At 41.5% G+C, this 21,969-nt stretch overlaps 1 protein-coding gene across 3 annotated transcripts in view; it reads left to right on the forward strand.

Moving 5' to 3' along the window:
• mtm1 (myotubularin 1) overlaps positions 1–21,969 on the forward strand; it is a 39,983-nt gene that overhangs the window by 1,372 nt on the left and 16,642 nt on the right. For 2 of the 3 annotated variants that reach the window (XM_039823365.1, XM_039823366.1), the window contains exons 2-3: positions 14,405–14,487; positions 19,859–19,931. In XM_039823365.1, the coding sequence (XP_039679299.1) occupies positions 14,431–14,487; positions 19,859–19,931 (130 nt within the window). In that variant the 5' untranslated portion in view covers positions 14,405–14,430. The remainder of the gene's footprint in view (positions 1–14,404; positions 14,488–19,858; positions 19,932–21,969) is intronic. The other variant, XM_039823367.1, reaches the window with a different exon arrangement.

Below are 21,969 nucleotides of genomic sequence, written 5' to 3' on the forward strand. Positions count from 1 at the left end.
AAATATACTGAACCGCTTAAGTGCTGCATTTAGAAACAACAGGAGATAGAGAAGTTATATATATATATAAAAAAGGTGTAGTCTGAACATATGAGTTTGTAGTCTGCAGCCAAAGATTTATAGTTTATGCTGTCCTAATGTCAGTAGTCATGCTTTTGTTGAGCAGTAGCTGGGCCTTCTTTATAGTGAGGGAATAGTAGGGCTGCATGAAAAGACAAAAGTATCTAATTGGGATTATTTTGATAAATTTTTGCCAGGATCTGTACCAAACAAAGATTTGTTCTTTAGTCTGTAGGATAAGATTTGGAGGCTGGGAAGTCTTTTCAGCACCACAATACTTAATTTAGAATAGTTTGACATATTTTGCCTTTAACAATTATTGCACCCCTCCTGCGATGGCATGTTTTGGTTAAAAGTATGCCCATTAAATTGAATTGTAAATGTACATTCAGCAGCGCACGCTTCCATCACATCTACAGCTAATTTGGCAGCATCCACGGTTAGCAACAGTCTGACTAATGCATGAGTTGAAAAAGTGGTGGCCATCTGGGCAAACTGACACAGAGCCATCTTTAAAAAGGTAGTACTGTGTGTTTTTTTTTTTTTTTTTTTTTTTTTAAACCTGCACCCTATTTTCCTGTGTTTTTTGTGTCTAAGTGACTGATGAGAACAACAATCTTTGACATTGGTCCAGTATTAAGCGAGATTGCTGCAGTCAGCGAAACAAGCTACAGTGTAAGTTAGTAGGGCAAAGTTCTGTCCAGCTTGTATTTACCTTCACAAAAGTGCTCGTTTTGCCACTGACAGGTTCAGATTATTATTTTAAGTGTCTGACAACATTATGGAAAGGATTTCTAAGGAGGTCGACCTTTCTGTTAAGTAGTAAGATCCTTTTTTTTAAACATAAAAACATCTGTGAAATCGCATTCGCTAAACCCACCAGACTCCGCGTAAATAAACAATAATTTTAGCATCATAAAATACACTTCAGTCAAAGTCGACAAAAACTAAATAAAACTATGAAAAGCCGTTTTGGGTCGTCTTTCCACTTTTCCAACCATCACAACTCTAGTTTTGGTTGAAATAAACACATAGTTTACTGATTTACATGTGAGAATATGTTGGCTCTATACACGCTGAAAGTATTGTTTTTTTAAATGGAGTCTGGTGGGTTTAGCACTAGCGACCTCAGAGCTGTTTCTGGTTAATGAGAGAGGTCTTAAAGAGGTTTTAAAAAGGTCTATCTCTGTAGGGATCCTTTCCATAATGTTGTCACTTGACAGTTAGAATAATAATCTGAGCCTGTCAGTGGCAATAACAGCACTTTTGGTGGATCAAACTGACGCGCAACATTTGCCCCATAGGGTTACATTACAGCCTGGTCTGTGGCTGCCAGCTGCAGCGGTCACTCTTAATACTGGGCCATTTTCAAAGATTGTTATTCCCATCAGTCACTTACACACAGAAACATAGGAAAATAGGGTCCAGGTTGAAAACAACGGTAGTCCCCCTTAACAAGCTTGGATAGTAAAGATGAGGCTTAGAGGCAAGCCATGGAGAGCATCTTAAGGCCTGAGAGGAAAATCATTTTTTGGAGAGAAGTTTTGAGTTTTTCAATTCTATTGGAAGGGTTTACAAATTAAGCCTGCATATGACATGCTAAATGCAGCCCGAGTAAATAACGCTCTTTACATTTATTCCCGTTACTTCAATCCCATGGAAAGTTTCCACCTTGAATGTTCTCTGAATTTTGCAACCCCAATAGATGTTAGCCAGACAGGTGTTTCTGCAGCTACCTGTGCTCTCCACAGAGCAGCTGTTCATTCAGAAACGGGATACACTGAAATACTGTTCACTGTCTGGTTCACTGGTTTAGCCCGAGAGAAGTGGGACAACATAAAATATACCTTTTTTTTTTTTTTTTTTTTTTAGCATACCTCTAGAGAAAGATGGCAGACAGCCAACATTAATTCTGCACTCATCCCTACAACAATGCAATTAACTTAAACTTATGTCAACGCTAACGTGATAATAAAAACACATGTCTACATGTGCTTGTGGTTTGTTCCAGATATTCTCTGGCCCCCATCCTTCTTTTTCTTCCAATAACCACCAATGGTGGCTCCTAAAAACGCCAGAGAAACAGTAATGATCTCATTCGTCCATTCATCTGTCTCTCTCATTGTTTTGTTTTTAGCTGACATCAATTTAATTGCAATTTACATATTGAATTAACATAATTACGGTGGCCAATCAGGTAACTGGCGATCAGACTGGTTGGTGTGTTTTTGAGGCGGTGTGAGAGTCCCAAACAGGAAACAGGAAACAGCACTGCTTCTATCGCTGCCACAAGAGAGTTTTAAAACCCCGGACACAAAGCACTGAACTGCCCGGGAGTTTGTGGAACAGCTGACTGTTTCCTGCACCAACAAAGCTCAGTCCGACCGTCTCTGCCTTCGAGTGCGGTTAGTAATGTTGAGATCTATAAAGGATCTACAAACGATCTGACGGAAAACAGTAATTGTGAAATGAAAAGTCTACTTGTGCTACATCGGGGGGGGGGGGGATTTAAAGTGCTCATATTATGCTTTTTGGCTTTTTCCCTTTATTGTGTCATATATCTTTTTTTGTGCACGTTATAGGTTTACAAAGTGAAAAAGCCCAAAGTCCACCCCAAAGGGACTTAACATCTCCAACAGAAAACACTGTTCACCAACTGCTCCAAACAGCTCTGTTGTAGTCCAGCCTTTACTTCAGAGACCAACGTGGTCACCTTGTTTAACACACGTTATAATGCTCACATAGCTGCTAGCATGGCACGCCCTCATACTCTGCTTCTGATTGGCTAGTAGTCCTTACCTAGCTACTGTCAGGGAACGCCCTCATACTCTGCTTCTGACTGGCTAGTAGTCCTTACCTAGGTACTGAGCATGTGCGACTCCCAACAAAGATGGAACAGAAGTGTGGTGCCTCACTCTGTAGCTAAAACAGAGAGCTCAACACACAGGATGAAAAGAGGAGCTGCAGCACAACAACAAAAATATGGTGTTTTCTGAAAATTAAACCAAGTAAACCTATTCTGGTACAACCTCTAAATACAGTTATGAACCTGAAGATGAGAATAATATGAGCACTTTAAGAACACAACAGGAAGTCACACAAATGAGCCATTTAAGTGACCCTCCCACCGCAGCACAACCCTGCCGTGATCATGATTGATCATGATTTTGTCAGGTCTGAATTTGATTGGTTTGAATATTCACTGTTAATTAGTACCGAAGCTTCAAGGCCCCAAAAAAATGGTATTCGTGACAGCGAGATTTTTATTTTTATTGTTTGGTTTTATTGAAGCACGCCCTAGCATTGTTTTGACGGAAGACCAGAATATAATTTTTTACTTGTGGTCCTTAACAGTTTTTTAGTACAGACACATTTAGCTTGTCACCAAAAAAGGTTCAGTATTGCGGTTCGACACGCGGCCCTGAAATAACCTTAGATATACGAAGCTGTGCTACGGTGGTTTGTTTCTTTTTCCACGAAACGTCAGTTTAACGCGACTATAATTAGCTCCCAGGTTTGTAACTCTTCAAACTGCACCCTGCTGCCGCAGGCTTTCACAGAATGAGGAAGCATTTGTTTCTCAAGTTTCATGTGCTTGTTTTATTGTGAGTATTGATGCATGTGTCTGCTCTCACAGCAACACAAGACCAGATTATTTGACGTTAAGAATGATGGGTTACACTTTACTTGAAGGTGTCTACATAAGAGTGACATGACACTGTCGTGACACATGAACCCTAACCCTAACTGTAACTTGTCATGACACTTACCAAGAAGCGTTATGTCCTCAACGTTTATGACTTGTTTATAATGTTTATGACATGTTCATGACAGTGTCATGTCACTCTTATGTAGATACCTTTTGAGTAAAGTGTAACCGAATGATGTTTAAGCGTGCACTCAGTTCATCGGGCCTCTCTCATCATTTCTTCTGTCCACCAAAGCTCAATATCCGCCCTCTGTCTATTGGTGAAACCTTACACTGCCTCCAACCACAAACCGCTGTGTCAGCCACAAAAACTAAGTCATAATATAAGACTGGCTATAAACCAACGCCCCCTTGTCTAACTATGTGATATCAACAGTGGCGGCATGTTCATATGGCATTTACTTAAGCACAAATTTGAGGGACTTGTACTTTTATTTGAGTCCTTTCTTCTCGTGGCACTTTCTCCCTCTACTCCGCTACATCTCAGAGAGAAATATTGTACTTTTTACTCCACTACATTCGTCTGACAGCTTTAGTTACTTTAAACATTCAGACTTTGCCCACAAGACACATGTACTTTATAAAAGACAATGTTTTATTATAAATTGAACTACCCAACAATATACTTTTTGTTTGATGTGATGGTTTCCAGTTTTCTAAAATGTGACGATATTTCTGCATTGAGTACTTTTTCTTTACAGTTTCACTTCCTTCTGACTTTCTCTTTGACCGTACTCCATATAATTCCCTCTCTCTGAGTCACCAAAAAAATGCATATTCTCAGTTTCCCTCCCTCCCTCGTCCCTCCCTCCCTCGTCCCTACCCTCCTAAAGCTCTCGTGATCAGACTGGTTCAGACAGGTATCACTGGATCTCTAAGCAGACCAGGAATAAACTCACTTTAGCATTTGAATTGAATGAAAGAATGAATTAACTTGTTTTTAAACCGTTTTTTAAATCTTGAAACTTTATTTTGATAGACCACATTTGTTAAACCTTATAAAAATGTGTTTTAGCATTTTCGAAGTATTGCGTTCTGTCTGTTCATCGGACTGAAATAATTGAAGTTGTCTCGGTTGAATAAAGGCTGTTTCCGACAGGATGCGTTCGTATAGTATGACTGACTGCACACCCCACCTTACAGATCAGCCTATGAAAGCAGTCTCCTGCCCTCTGGGTGTTAGGTTCTTCTAAAGGCCCTGACACACCAACCCGATTATCGGCCGTCAGACAGTCTGGCGAGGTCGGTGACTCAAGTCTGTTCGGTGTGTTCCGTGCCGTCGTCCGTCGGAGGAGCCGTCGGCCTTCATTTTGATCGACCTGACTTGCTGGTTCGGAGGGCGGGCAGTCGGACTCAATGACCAATCTGATTGGTGGAGTGCTAAACCGGAAATGGCGAGCGGGATGAGTGACGGACGCCTCTCAACATCTGACGTAAATCTTTTGAACTGACTGCTGTCGATCTGAAATGAAGACCGATTCCGCAACTGCACGGCCTATTTCTCGCTTAAAATGTTTTCAGAAACCCGTTTCGGTGAACTATTTTCGTAAAATACGAGATCGTATTTCGAACAAGCCGCCATTACTGTCGGCTGGAGAAGCCAGACCCACGTGAGACATTCGTCATTTCCGGTTTTTATTTTTGGGGCGACAACACAGATTAGCGCCGCCTGCTGTTATGGAGACGTATTACGTCTCGCGCACGGGCAGAATGTACGCTCATGTCAGCGTCGCTTTGGCGTGTTCCGAGGCACTTTTTGGACCTCGGGGGGGGCGACTTATCAGTCCGACCGCCTTTTCTGCCGACGGTCGGCTTTCGGGTTGGCGTGTCAGGGCCTTTAGGTTGGGCTTACGATTTCATATTTCTACAAGAAAAAGCAGGGAGGAGAGTGTCTAATGAAAAGATGCTGTTGAGTTGCGTTAATGGAAACGTTGGATCTGGTGCTTTTGGAACTTGATCCATACTAGGGACTAATGGGGTTTTACCAATGCATAGTGGGGGAGACTGACGCGCTGGGCACGGCCGTGAACAACCGTGGACAGTCGAGCCGTGTTTATACAGTTTGAGTAAGCCTGTAACGATTATTACATAATTGTCTAATCCCAATCAGTGTTTCTCATACATAGGTTCTTCTTGGGCACACCGCCCAGGTAGATTGCGACCCGTCCAGGTAGATAACATCCCAATAAAACTTTTTCCCCAATCAACAATGTCTTTTTTTACAGCGCACACATACCAGTGGCCTCCAGCCCCTCCCCCTCGTGAAATCGTGCTCCCTGTGCATGACAGCGTCAACGCTTCACTTCAGGCTCAGAGGCTATCGTTAGTAGTAACTTGCTGCTGCTGGTCGTGCCGTGGGATTAACTGTATTACAGTTAAAAACAATTAACGCTAACGGAGCTAATCGTTGCTAACGGAGCCTTCAGTTCTCCCTTCCCCCTGCCAGTTCACGTGAAATGACATCACATAGTATGCGAGGGTGACCGGGGGGACCCGAAGCTCAACGCCAGGCCAATGCAAAAACGTCAAATAAACTGAACGGGTCTCGGGGACCAGAAGGACAACACAAGGGTTATGGTTAAGTTACATATAATGGCTTATTTGGGCTCCGGGTAATCAGGTATTTCATCTGCTGAACCTTGACAAACCAACCAGATTTAATTGACAAAGCACATCATGGCTACATCTGTATCATCTTTCAGTCTATGTTTTAATATGTAAATAGTTATTTATTCTGAAAGTATCTGTTAATGTTATGTAGCCTAGTCGTCGTTTTCAATGACTAGGTTTATGAACTAGTCATACCTCAGTCAAACCTTCGTTTTACTAGTTTTTACTGAACCCAGCAATCCCGCACCGCACCGCCACTTCCTGCACCACCCACCACATCCTGCACCACCCACCACCACAAGTAAATTCTTAACCTGTGAGAAACCCTGGCAATTATTTAACAACATAAATACCATTTCTTTGTTTAACCGGAATGAATTGCTAACATTAGTCCTAAGGGGTATAACTGTTGATGGTAATAGTCAGTTTGATGTTCATTTAAGAAAAAGATTAGAGATGCACCGATTGGCCGATTTCTCAGGTGATCGGCCATGACCGGTGATCAGTCAGTCTGACATATGCCGATTTCATGCCGGTCAAATGCACTCGGGCGCCGCATGATTAACATCGCGCAACATCAGCATCACACGTGCACACGCAGGGTTTCCGCTAAATGCATGTAGCAGTGGCGCACTGCCGCTCAATCAGCTGTTTATGAAATGTCATAAAGTCGTAATTATACACGGCTCTGCAGAGCCGTCTGCTCTACTGATCTCAGGCGAACGTTTTTTTTATATTTTTTTTTATTTTTTTCATTCATTTAAAGGGGTGATAGAATGATTATATAGGGTATTTCACACTGTTCCTTATGATCTCCTAATGGGGTATGTAACATTAGTTGGGCTGAAAATGGCCTGGTTGATATTTGATTGGCCCTTATGCATCCCTGTGTTTTGGCCCTATTTGTAACAAGAGCTTTTCTTCCAAATATGGTATGGTCATGAATATTTAGATGAGCTGCGTGCTGCTTGGTTGAGCCTTAGCCCCGTACACACACGTAGAGATGTGCGCTGATTGGTTGAGCGAATCGCCATACACACGCATTAGAGGTCGCGTGCTGATTGGTTGAGCTAATCCCCAATACACACACAAGAAACGGGACAGAATCTCATATTCCAGACACTGCAAGGTTTCCTTACCAAATTCACTTCTGAGACTTTTTTATGCGAGAAATCAACTATAAAAAAGCTCAAATATGGGCCGTTTTACGAAAATGGATGGCTAATTGCAAATTTGGTAAAACTGTGTCGGAGTTCAGCTGCCTGTGTTGCTGCCTCGCCGCCCGGCCTGCTGTGAGCTCGATTGAGCTCCGGCACGGCTGCTGCAGCCCACAGCACCTCATACCCGCGCAAAGTCACCGTTTGGGCTAATGGACTAGCTACCAAACGCCGCTGCTCTGACAGAGCTCCAGGACCTGCATCTCCTCTCTTCCTGCTAGCTAAATGGCCCGTGTGTGAGAGTGCGGTCAGCGAGCTTGTTACACCAGCAATCTCTTACCACATGTTACACACATGTCACGCCACTTAGCTATACAATATATACCTAAATGTTTTATAAAGCTAACAACGGTGTCCGATTTCAAGTTAATGAATTTTTGTTAATTTCAGAGGAATTCTAAGAGGAGGCTAGCTAGCTCTCATTGATAGAGCTCCATCCAGCCGCAGGCTCTATCAATGAGACTCACGGACAAGCGGCGTTTATTTCCCCAATCGTTTGTTTAAATAACTCAACACATTATAATTACACACATTATAAGATTAACTGAAACCTGTGGTAAGAGAATGCTGGCGTAACAAGCTCGCTGACCGCGCTTTCACTCACATACACCGGGCATTTAGCTAGCGGGAAGAGGGGAGTTAGAGGCCGGAGCCCTGTCAGAGCGGCGCGCGGTTCGTAGTCAATTAGCCCAAAACAGTGACTTTGCGCGGCGGGTATGGGTGCCGTGGCCTGCCAGTCGTAAGCGGAGCATCAAGCGCACAAGCGGGCGGTCTGTGGAGGAAGGCAGGCCGGGTGGCGAGGCAGCAACACAGGCAGCACCAGCCTCTGAAGTCCGACACACAGTCGGACAAAATTTGCAATTAGACATACATTTTCGTAAAACGGCCCATATTTGACCTCTACATAGTTGATTTCTCGCATAAAAAAGTCTCAGAAGTGAATTTAATGGTAAAATAGCATATGAACAATGTATACAATTTCTGAGATCAGCCCTAGATTCAGAAGACTAACTGATCTCAGGTCAGTTGTGTAGCCTATGTAAATGTTGGGGCGTGACAAACACAGACTAGAGCCAAATGAGGAGGAGCCGCAATAGTTGACGTCAACTATGAGGCTTGTTGAGATTCGCCCGTTTTCAGAGGCAGTTTCAAATAGTGAGATTTGCAGAGAAAAGAGATGTCAATGGGATTTAGAGGTTCTATGCATGTCCTAGTTACCCACTAAACTATCATTATTCAACTATGACAAGGTAAAATCAGTTTTGCATTCTATCACCCCTTTAAAAACAAATGCAACAACAGCATTTAACATGAATGAAAAGGAGCAGAAAGAAGTAAAACTTATGTCTGCCTCTTATCAACACAAAATCATTTACAGTTCCAGGTCATTTGAGCTGCCCCATGCAGCCGTCTCTTTTTCTAAGACATCAAAAACACAAAATACATCAATAAAGTTGATCTGCTACTCCGCAGTATTATATTTCTGCAACATTGATAATTTAACACACTTCTTAAACACATAGATGGACTGAAGTTTTAATTCTACAATCAAGACACAAACTGACTCCTTTGATTGTGACACATTTTTCCTTTACAACCGATTGGAACCTGGGTTTTGTAAAAATCTCAGTACCTTTTAGTTCATATCTACTTTTCCTCTTAGAGAGACTCTATTTTGCAAATTGTTTGGTAAACTTTCCAGATGGGCTTTGTACATGGATTTTAGAAGGTTATACTCTACTAATTCATTAACTTTCAGTGTTTTTAGTTGTATGAATAAAGGATTAGTTGGATCTCTATATCCACTTCCACTGGTAACTCTAATCGCTCTTTTCTGTAAAAGTAAAATTGGATTAATGTATGTTTTGCAGGCACTTCCCCACACTTCAATGCAATAGGTCAGATATGGAACAATCAATGAATTGTACAACAAAAACCATGCATTCTTATTTAGAGAATCTTTAACTTTATGCAGCAGTTCAGCCTCTCTCTCTCTCTCTCTCTCTCTCTCTCTCTCTCTCTCCCCTGAGGCCGAACAACGGGAACATGACAACCGCACTCACGCGGGTCCCGTGAAATATGACCGCTATAGTTTATCGGGAAATAGCTGTTGGGCACCCTGACTTTGATAAATTCACTGTTTATCAGACCCCAGATGAGACAAGAAGCTAACGTTAGTGAACGCTGTGGTCCCTCGGCCTCTGATGTCCTGCTGCAGGAGACGCTGTATTCTTCCGACAAGCTGTATTATAATTATTATAATTGTTTAAAATGCTTTCCAGGTTAGTGGGGGTGCATACCGCTCAAAACCAACATTAAAAACGTAGTAATCTTCCCTCCATTTAGTTTTGTTGCTAAACTGTGTGTAAAATTATTGTTAAATCCTCCGTTTCAGGTAACTGTACTCTAGGGTACCGTCTATTTGCTGGATTGTGCCGAGGTAACCGTCGGTAGCTAACGTTAGAAGATAAGCCCGTTGACAGCAACGGTAGGCCAGTCCCTCCAGAAAAACACGATTATGCGATCGCATAATTCAATGCATAATCAGCCAAAGTCCGCATATTTATGCGGGGGGCGCATTTTTTCAAATACGCCGCACTTTCAGTGCATTAATTGCTGATTTCCGCGCAAAATATGCGGGGCTTGCGTGATTTCATAATCCCTGCATTTTCGTTGCAAAAAAGTCACATATCTTAGCACAAAGTTGAAAAATGTTGCGTTTGCTTCACACAAGAGCAGCCATTTTCCCCTGTTGCCATGGGAACGTTTTCGTGAACATCATCGAAAAGCAGGGTGTTGGGGGAATCCCTTTTTTTGCCCCTCTTTTTCATCAAACCGCAATTTTTGCAAGTTCCCATAATTTCATTGCCTAAATATCCCACATATTCAATCGAATTTTGTAAGAAAATGTGCCGCATAATCAAGGATTTTTGCCCGCAACAATCACAAAAAAACTGCATTTTTCTGGAAGGACTAGTAGGCTATTGTTCATATTTATGCACAGTGACAAATAAAGCAAACTCCCTTAAAAAAACCACTCCCCTTTTTTTTTTTTATTTTTTTTTTTTTTCCCTAATTTTTTTTTTTTTTTCCCTTTTTTCCCTTCTTCCTCCTCCCCCAAAAAAAAAAAAAAAAAAAAAAAAAAAAAAAAATTTTAAAAAAACTCTGGTGATATCTTTATACTATATTTATTTTGTTATTTACATATTTTATTGCCATCTTCCATTGTTTTCATATAGAAGTTTAGTTTGCTAAATATATCACATTTTTTTAGTTGGATATATATATGAGGGAGGGAGAGAGAGAGGGAGAGAGAGGGAGGGGGCAGGTCAAACTCAATGAGAAATCTGAATCGGCCTAGAAAGTTGTAATCGCTGCATCTCTAGAAAAAATACAATGTTTTATGATAATAAAGAGATGTGGTTTACTTCATATCCTGAGTACTTGTGTTATTACATTATCTGGGTCACATGACCAGATAATGATATAACCAAAATATGTCTCCTGGGATAAATTCAAGACTTGGTTTTGTTTGAAAAACTCATAAATAAATATTTTTACATTTGACAGAAAGACAATTACACTGTTAATCGCAATTATTTCTGTGACAATTCATTGTACAGCAACATATGGAAGTGCCAGTGTTTTTTTTTTGTTTTGTTTTTTCACTGCACAACACAGCAAGGTAAAGTAGTTTACCCTGATGACGTGGTTGAGGTGTGCTACTCAAAAAACCACAGTAAGGGGCGCCCGGATAGCTCAGTTGGTGGAGCTCTCCCCTTTCATGTCTTCAGCTGTCCTGTCAATAAAGGCCTAAAAAAAAACTTTTAAACTTTTAAAAAACGACAGTAAAAGCCTGTCGCATGCAGCTCTTCAGATCACTGTGGCAGTTTGTACAAGTCCTCCCTGCCCTATTTAAAACTGACCCACTGTCCAAATAGCACAGAATATGTCCATATCGGGTTGGTTGGCCCTGTTTTTTTTATTTTTTATTGGAAGACACAAATGAAGCTCTGCTAACTTGGTGAGTCCAGCACAGAGTTAAGCCGCCGAGGATCCGGCTAAGGGGAGGACACCAGCACGCATATGGCTAACCCCCGCTGTGAGACAAGTCGTGGAAACACGTCATCGTGGCTTGGCATAGCACGGGGCAGACGGCTTAAGCACCCTGACCCTTAAAAACCATGTAATACTCAGAATATCCCGGCCTCTGTTGCTTCTGACTCTTGTTGGACCTCACACTTAATGAAATTTGCTAAATTGCTGGAGTTCCTCAATATAAGCAGTGTGGCAAACTCGGATGGTCGAAATTGTCATATCACCCAACCCTAGGGGTGGAGGGGAAGATCCACACAGCATAGGATCGCGATATTTTCCATGGCAATACTGTATTGATTCATAGACGTCGAGTACCGATCTATTATTATATACAGTATCTGTTGGTCAGTTTGTCTGCTTGACAATCCCACCGTGCGGCAAAAAAATTGAAGTGAGATGAACAAACGGAGAAATGTATCTTTTTAGATAAAACAGAGGTTGATAAAGTTTCCTTTCGGGGACATCATTTGAAATTGGGGAAAGATTTGAAGTTGGAAAAAACGTAAAAATATATCGCAGAATATTGCAATATGTTTAAAATCGCAATAATATTGCATTGTGATGATATCGTATTGTGAGGCCTCTGGTGATTCCCACCTCTACCCAGCCCTGCTTTCTTCTATCTGTGATAATATTAAAAGCAAAGTTGGTCCATTGCTTTGTACATGGCGATCTGTGCTCTTTATTACTGGTCACTTTACTGTGAATTTAAGCTTGACCAGTGTATCAGAATGGTCAATATTAGCTTATTATCATATCAGTATCAGCGTATATGTTGGCCTGCATACTGGTTTGCGGTCTTTACAGTTTGTCCAGCAGAGAACACTGACAACGTTTCATGCTCACTACATGTTTTGGCCACAGATGCTCGAGGGCGTTTGTTCTACATCCCTTTATGTTCAAACTGTGGGAGTGGGAATGAGACTACGTTACGTTCAGCTCTTATAAATCTGTCGGAAAGAATGCATATGAATATTTCTGTCTTTGTGAATGTACACAGTTTTATGCATCTGGCCCCTGGAGTGGGTTAGCCATAGCACATTAATAGCCCCTTTTACATGTGAGCCATTCTCAATATACAAATACAAGAAATGTAAAGTCAGCCAGCTAATCTGCTTCTCTCACTTTATGACATAGGTCCCTGGTTCCCATCAAGAAGGTTTTCCTGAGGAATTCTTTTTAGAGGTGTTGCTATGACAGCAGTTGAGTGACAGCTGAGCCCCAGCGTTACCGTCCCCCAGTACACTCAACACCTGTTACTCCCCTTACCTTTACCAACTGTTGTGTGTACATTTGGAGGCTGTAATTCAATATCAGAAAAGGGCTAGGTAGTTAATTATTGACAGCACGTATGCTAGTAATGGCATGAGTGGGCTCATTGGCGCTCAAAGCGTTCTTCAACCTGAGTCAACTTGGTGATGCTGATCACTCTTGTAAAAAAATATGTCTTGCACACCTTCACTGATGTTTCTGGAATCATCCGCTCCATGGCTCCTCACTTGGAGCACAGTGGACCTGCTTGGCCCAATGTGTGCTGCTTTGATGGCCTTGGAAGCACACTGTACACAAAATCAGAATTAGCTGCAGTTAAATGCACTTTTGTACATGGATATAAAGACCACCTCAGATTTTGACTCTTCAACAATGATGCCTTATGCCTGACCTCCCTTAAAGATATTAAAATGTTAAGTTTAACCGTTTATTTATTTTTTTTAATACAAATGTGCGTACAAATGATTTACTTGAGAGCACAAATGAGTAACTTCAGAGCATGAATTATTCATCTGTGAGTGGAATTTTCCCTTCTCTCTAAGTCACCCCATAACTTCACCTGGGCCGACAGGAAATGTGTAATCCTACATTGGCAACTGGCAGTTCACTGACAGTATCCACGCCAGCAGTATTACTGACAAGTTATGTCACATCTGACCTGGAGTAGTCTGGCCCTCCAAAATATCCTGGTGTCTGTCATCTTTCTGCTGACGAATCTGTACTTGCTGGGTGCGTTCCGATCGCCTGGTACTTCCCTGGTCACGGGGTGTTCAGCCATGTTAAGTAAGATTCTTAACCGTAGGGAGCAAACGTGCTCGGTTCAAAGGGAAGGTGTCGCGAAGAACTGAGCAACGTTTTCATCACTTCGCCAGAAGTTAGAAAAAGCATGATTGCCCATCAGTCATTGCACCTCTGTGAAATTACACTGTACATCTTGTAAATTAATCAAACACATTTATTCACAAGTTAAATACATTTCAACTAGGGTTGCACGGTTTGATTAAAAAGTCATATTGCGATTTACAATACGGCGATATAATGGTCTACTTGCTTGATTATCAAGGAAAATGCACAAAATACATTTTGAAGTGTGCGTTTCTCAAGTTGAACATACGAAGTTAAACGACCATAAAAAGAAATGCATAAACAAAATGTGCAATACTTTTTTTCAAATAAATTATTTTACAAAATGTAATAAGCTGTAAATCCGAGGTAGTGATATCTACACGTTGGTGACGTTGCAGGGTGTTCCAAATGTAGGAATTTTGTGGAGGAAAGTTCCCTTTTTAACGGACGTTCCCTAAACAAGGAGCAGGGAGTAGGGAGCACTGTTGGTGTACACTGTGGAGCGGAACGCAGCTATAGTCTGGTATCATGCTGACAGAAAAAGGAGAGACCCGCTTTGATGCCACTAACGGTCCATGTCTCTCTTCCCCAGCCTGTGGAAGCCCCCCTCCCTGAGCGATGGCCTCACCAGTCTCAGTCTACAACTCCAACGCCCTGGACACCCACATCTCCAGTGTGAGTGGACTCGTGCGTGTCTGTTTGCTATGTCTGGTGCATCTGCAACGGGGCAGTGCACCTGCGCCAGCTAGGTAGTAGGGGGGTGTAAATCACACGTTTTATCACGGTACAATATTATATCAATTCTTTGGACAGCAAAACAATATTTACTGATACAACAAAGTCTGCCACGATACGATTTAAATTAATTTTCAGGGGCCTGCGACTGAGACGAGATGATGCATAAGCCCATTTGACATAATCAAGTTTTATATATATATATATATATATATATATATATATATATATATATATATATATATATATATATATATATATATATATATATATATATATATATATATATATATATACACACACACACACACAAAAAACAACAAAAATATGGTTTGACAACGTCATAACCAAGCTCTTCCAGACATTTAAATTAAAAACAAACAACCCCGGATGCCAGGTCAGCTCACCGGGTGGAGCGGGCGCCCATGTGTGGAGGTTAACTCCTCGACGCAGCGGCCGTAGGTTCGACTCCGGCTCGTGGCCCTTTGCTGCGTGTCGTTCCCCTTCTCTCTCCCCTTTTCAGGTCCAGGCTGTCCTTTCCAAATGAAGGCCTAAAATGCCCAAAAAATAATCTTAAATAAAAAAATAAACCTTTTATAATGAAAAGAATAAATGTATAGTGGGAATTTCAAAATAAAGTCGCATCTCAAAGATGACAATATGTATTGCTATTTTTTTATTGTATTTGATTTTGTATCTATATTATTGGATCGTTGAGGATTGAATTGATATATCGATCCAGATCGATGTATCGCGATTCATTGCACACCTACTGGTTAATGTTGTTATGATTAGGGCTGGGCGATATGGCTGAAAACTGTATCACGATATAAGTGTTTCATATCGGTCGATATCGATAATTATTGATATTTTTTATGACCTATTTAAAATAAGGACCAGGAGAAAAATATATTAAATTTAAACATTTTTATTTTAAACTTAACCTTCCTCTGATTATAATCCCCTCAGTTATAAAAGCAGAAATGTCAACACAATCATGGAAATCACTCAAATAATTAAAATGTAAACATAAGTCTAAAATCACAGTGAAGAAAGAATAAGTAAGAACTGCTTAATAAGGTGTAATAAAATGGTGCAAAGTGTTAAATATAAACATAGAGAAACCTGAAACCTGAGAAGAACTGTTTTCTGCAGGTTTAGTGCTAGGTTGGTAACCTGGCTTCTGGACAGCGCTCAGCCACGTCTGCCTCCGTTATTTCTTTGTTTGTAGCGTTTAGTAACGCGCTGATGCAGAGTACCTCTCCATGGCGGTCTGCTGCTGTGTTGCGTGTAGCAGCTGCAGATGTTGTTGGACGTTGCTGGCGAATGCGGCTGTGCTCCAAAGTGTGAGCGGCTAAGGTGGTAAAACAAGTTTTGCGGTAGTGTTGGTGGGGACGACGGTCAGACTTATAAAATCCCCAAAACTGCCATACTGACTTTTCCTGTTTTATCAACAATTTCCCTGCGCTCGCTGCGAACTCACTTTCCACTTATCGCTCCACGCACGGTTCTTTTATTGTAGAATCCAACACGAGACAGCGATGTGGCGACAACCAAACATGATACTGTTACACATTGGCGTTGGTTTAGTGTCACTCCCTACGTTGCTAGGTTACCAGAGAGTGAGTGCCTTTGTTCATGCAACCAAACTTGCTTCGCAACTTCTGGTTTCTTCCGAAGAAGAAAAACAAGTTATCGAACGTTTTATCGAACGCATTTTCTATTGATATTGATTACGTGTCTATCGCGATACATATCGTTATCGTTTTATCGCCCAGCCCTAGTTATGATCAACGTTTGTCAATGTGTAAAAGGCCCTTACGGACATATTCCAGTGTATATTTACCGTCTATATTGTAAATGGGCCTCTAAAAAAGGCCCATTGTAGTGAGTGACCAATAAGACGAATAAGTCTCTGAGCAGTGTTTACCTTTCTAATGTCCGCTAGCATACAGGCTAACTATAGCTAGCTTTGTGTGTAATGTATCAAAAACCCACCCATCTCAGAGGAGCGAAGCTCAATATTTCATTCAATACAATTATGGTACAAAAGGAGCACTAACGCCACAGCTCTTATGTTGACAACGTGGACGCAGATATAGGAAACTCTGAAGGCAGTCGTAATATTTACCTAGCAGGCTAGGCTAATGCTGTTGCGCTAACGTTAGCAAACGTTGGCGTAGCGTTAGCTAGCTGTCTAAACTTGTGAAAAGCCGAACAACATCCCCGTCCAAGCTGTGTTTCACTTTCCCTCCAATGTTATAATGAAGATAATAAAGACACCTGGACTCGGTCGAGACCAAAAGCCGTAGCTATGATGACTGTGGCAAGATCACAAGCATTTAGGTACATGGAGTGCTAGCAAATACTAACGCTAGTATAAGGCTAACTTCAAACTTCATTCATTTCTAAAGCAGTGTTAGAACTTTTTTGACAGCATGGTACACATTAACGATGGTATTACTATATTTGTCCTATGTAATTTGTTATCATATTGAAGAGAGAAATTGACATTTACCTCACACAGTAATGAACAGCTCCCATACTTTTCGCCTTTTTGCTTCACGGGGGGACTTGTGAAATCTTTTGCCGCTTACCTGTCTGTCATTGCAGCCAAATGCGCAACAGTTGGGCATTTTTTCAGTGATTTATGTCCGGATTGCAGAAAAATGCAGAGCTTATGCAGGACATATTTCATCCACAATGTCTCAAACCAAATGTATGTGACACAGTTTTACATCACAAAAAGAATGAATGAAAAATGACTGCGATGGATTAGTCCCACTTTGAAACTGACAAAAAAACTGGACTCGGCCATTAAATGAATGGACCTTTTTCACAACAGACATTTTTGACTTGTCATAGTAGGAAAAGCACAGCTGAAATTGATAACCTTAATGATGGCTCAGTTCCATCAAGTGTCCCAGTAAGCTATTTCAGTGAGTCAGCATGGATAATACCAGGACCTCTCCTAAGTGGAATGCAGCCGTCAGTAATGGTTTTGAATACACCTGTGCTTTTACTACTATGACATGTCAACATGTCTGCCATGAAAAAGGTCTATTAGTTTATTTATATTGTAGATAAAGTGGTCGGTCAGAGGGTTTCCCCAATTTTCATTAACCAGCTGGATGGAAAAGTTTCCAGCTCACTGTTGTTTGTAACAAGGTGGTTTTCTGGTCAAGTCATTTCTATTAAGAGTTAAAAAAAATGTGGGCGCCTGGGCAGCTCACCTGGTAGAGCGCGCGCCCATATAAAGAGGCTTAGTCCTCAATGTCGCGGCCGCAGGTTCAACTCCAACCTGCGGCCCTTTGCTGCATGTCATTCAGCAAATGACTGGGCTTTCAATAAAGTGTTTATTCGTTCCTTTTTAATAACAAGGACCACAAAGGAAATACGTTTTTAGATTTATTGTGTTTTTATCATTGACGGTTTATCATCGACTTTATGGTGTGCGAAGGATACATTTTTAAATTCTTTTTTTTATTTTTATTTTTTTTTAAGATAGTTTTTTGGGCATTTTAGGCCTTTTATTTCCGACACGACAGGTATACTTGAAAAAGCTGTATACACAATAAATCTAAAAACGTATTTCCTTTGTGGTTCTTGTTATTAAAATGGAGGGAATAAACATTTTATTGAAAGCCCAGTGCACACTGAATGGAACTGTACAGAAGAAGAATAGACTCATGAAAATGCCAATAGTATGGCTCTGAAAGGGAAAAAAAATAAGTTGGTAAACTAAAATTCCAAATAAGGATAAATGGCAGCAGTGTGGAATGCAGTTGCTAAGCTCTTTAAATCCTCCGTGTCCCAGCTTATCTGTTCCACATCTTAAAAAGGAAAGGTGCCGTGTTTATGGTGTCTCGTCTCACTGGCCACCATACTGGCCACACTAAAACTGGCAAAAGCAAACTTTCTCTTTCTCTCCCTTTTCCCCTTTTGTGATTATTTCACTGAAAATCAAAAAGCACTAAATTATGCGTGAAATTGTCACTATTTTATACAGCCTTACCTACCAGGTCTTTTTAAATAGATAATTTATTTGTATTGCACATTTAAAAAACAATAGTTTACAAAGTGCTTAAAGGAGAACTCCGGCCAATTTTTTTACGTTAATCTTGATCGCTATAAATATGCAAGTACAGTCGATAGAAAAGAAAACGAGCCGAATCGGTGCTAGTAACACGGAGCTGCTGCAGCTACAGGTAGAGCTCCCACTTAGCTAAAACGGCAGTTGTGGGGCAGGATCTAAAGAGTGCCTTTGTGCCTCTTAACGGACACAAAATACAATTCAAATGTCTGTGTAACATGAACAGGGCCCTTACGTGACAACAAGATGCGTTTTCAACTCCGACGTCCTGCTGGTAGCTAGCTCGCCCTACCAGCTGCTGTCTGGCAGTCAGTGTATTCAGCCAGGCGTGGGGGGGTAATCAACACGCAGCGGTTCAGTGTGTAGTTGGAGCTCATCCATTTTGTGTGTGACCGATCTGGCGTTGGGGAGTAGGAGGCTTGGCATTGGTGAACTGTGTGGTAGTTCCCTTAGCCGGGCTAGCAGGCCCACCTGGCATCCTTGCTTCTCCCTGCCTTCGTCGCCTCCCGCTCCCGACAACAATACCATTTTTTCCTTCTATCGACTGTACTATCATATTTATAGCGATCAAGATTAACGTAAAAATTGGCCGGAGTTCTCCTTTAAGATAAGATAGACTTTATTAATCCCACACTGGGGGAAATTCCCTTGTTATAGCAGCTCAAAAAAAAAATTAACACACATCAGAATAAGATGAATACACATTAAATAGACATAGGAAAAATATACAAAAGAATTATAGGACATAGAAAAAATAGAATAAGAGTTATACTAATACTAGTGACATGGACACTATAAACACCCTTATTAGGTCAAAAATACTGTATGTATACAGATGAGTAGTGTGCAGATGAAGAGAAATGGCATATTGCACAGTAGGAGGTGACACAGAGTAATAAGTAAATTTGCATAGTGCAGAATTTCCTTTTTGGAAAGTGGAAAATACAGCGCATACAAATCAGTGCACGTACACATCGAATCAACACACATACCCATAAATACGCAACGTCGTAATAGTGAAAAGGGAAGGATAGGACAGGTCTAAAGGACAGAAAAAAAAGAAAATAACCAAAAATGACAATGAAAAAGATGATAAAAAGACGGCATCACATAAACGCAAGTCTATTAAAGAGTGATAGAAAGAAGTGATTTAAAAAAAAAAGTCTAATAGGTGATTTATTCTACAATTAGTTTTTCATGTCTGGTTTTGTTTTTCAGACCTCCAGAGAGTCCCTGAAGATGGAGTTGTTAGCGGATGTGTCTCTGCTGCCAGGGGAGGAAAGAATCATCGGTGAGTACATGTAGCTCAGTCAGTCCCACTCTTCTGTCGGGGACTTCTTGTGTAGCTGGGAGAACAGCGCTCCTGTACATCAGGATCTAGCGTCTGAATCCGTCTGAGGGCCCAGAAGTTCAACTTCAGATTTATTTGTGTCCCCGAAGGGCGACTGGGTATGCAGCAGGTATAAACGCATAAAAGACACACATGAGATATACACACAGTCACAAGTGGGGTGGGGGGGGTACTAGAAAAAAGGCCTGAACAACCGTTAGTTGTGTTCCAATACTGAGTACTGAGCAAGGTGCATGGGTAGCAGCGTCAAAGTAGCCTACACACATAAGCGAATGAGCAACCACGTGTGCCAGACTGCCCGTAGGCTACATTCATTTAAAATTAAACATTGCAATTGGTGCTAAGTGGAGCGTCTGTCATAATGTGATTGGTTATGTCGCTGTCAGTCCCCTGCTCCATATCCTATCCACCAATCACAGCGTCTCTTCACAGAAAACTCCTCCACCTCCCCCTCCCACAGTGCGTGCATGTGCATTAGGTAATCAGAGTGAGAATTAAATGGACAGATTTGTTATTAAAAAAGCAAACCTAATGATGCAAGTGCATCAACTACAACTACCACCAGTGCAGAGAGTTCTTAATTTCCCACGAAGCTGATCGCGGTTGATACCCCAGAATCGGTTACCGTGCGCTGGACACAGAGCACCGCGAGCGGCCGGTCGTGGTGCTCCGTCAGGTCAGCGGTAGTTGGTGGTCAGTTAAACTTCTCATCTCCGGTCCTATCTGTATCTGTGAGGAGTGGCGCTGTCCCGAGTTGAAAGATAACCGACTTTACGGCTCTTATCGAGTTAATAGTGTGTTTGTATCGGCCGCTGTCCGTTTCCCAAGGTTCTGAAACGCAAACATTTTTTGACAACTTTTTTTTAAAGGGCATGCGCCCGTGAGCACCCACGGAGGAAAACCTAAATCGGCGCCTATGCCTACACAGGGTAGGAAAAATGTATATCAGCCTTACAAAGATGAGACAATATAATCAACAACATCATCGGTATCCATTACATTACCAACCTCTTTTAGTCTACGTGTCTCATGTCCTCAACACATATTCAACAGACTAGAATATATAAAAAGAACTGCTATCACACCTGGGACTGTTGTTTGTGCGTGCTACCGGTTTGTCTGTCTGCTAGCACTGTATGTACTTTCATCTACCCTTATCCCTTCCGCAACTTGTTATCTTAAATCTATTTATTTTATCCTGGCGTGACTGTTATGGCATCACTGCTGCTCAACTGCTTTTCGTTGTCTGTAAAGCAATGACACAAAGCGATCCTTAGACTCACACCACATACTCCAGTCCAGCTGTATACCAGCAGAACTCGTGTTTTGTAGCTCCTTAGAGACATAAATAAAGCTTATTTTATGATTGCGTTCTGAAGCACAAATAAATAACCATCCGACACTTCTCAGATTATTTTGTGCAGAGTGATTTCTCCTCCTCTGCATATTTATTGCAGCAGCTGGAAAAGGAAGTAGGTGACTCTGGTATTGATTTTTGACTATTTCAAGACGAGGGGAGAACATTTGTCTTTGTTTTATTTCATTAATGGTAAAGTTGGTCTTTGCTTTAACCCGCAATTCAGATTTGAAGTCGACTCTAGTCGACCCTGATCAAACCCACCTCGCTGCCTGGGTCGCAAAGCCGAGCAGATGGAGGAGGGTTACCCCATTGAGACCGGGGTAAGCAAGCATCCGGAAAGCGTACCTCCTATGGAGAGATTCTGGGTCTAACAAGCCATCACCTTCCGCTAGCGTTCCATTGTTGTTACGGATCTGAAAGGTGGCCAAAACTACTGTAAGACGTCATGAAATGCTGATGCATTTGAGACGTTTGGCTGCAAAAAATGTTTTTATTGTTATGGAAAAATGTGTCTCTGAGGATCTCTCTCTGGACAGTGTGGGTGTCCAGAGAGAGATCTGGACTGTCCCCAGTTATCAGTTATTCATCAGTTATTTATGACTCAGCCAGTCAACATTC

Source organism: Perca fluviatilis, chromosome 14 (genome assembly GCF_010015445.1).
Source record: "Perca fluviatilis chromosome 14, GENO_Pfluv_1.0, whole genome shotgun sequence".
Taxonomy (NCBI): Eukaryota; Metazoa; Chordata; class Actinopteri; order Perciformes; family Percidae; genus Perca; species Perca fluviatilis.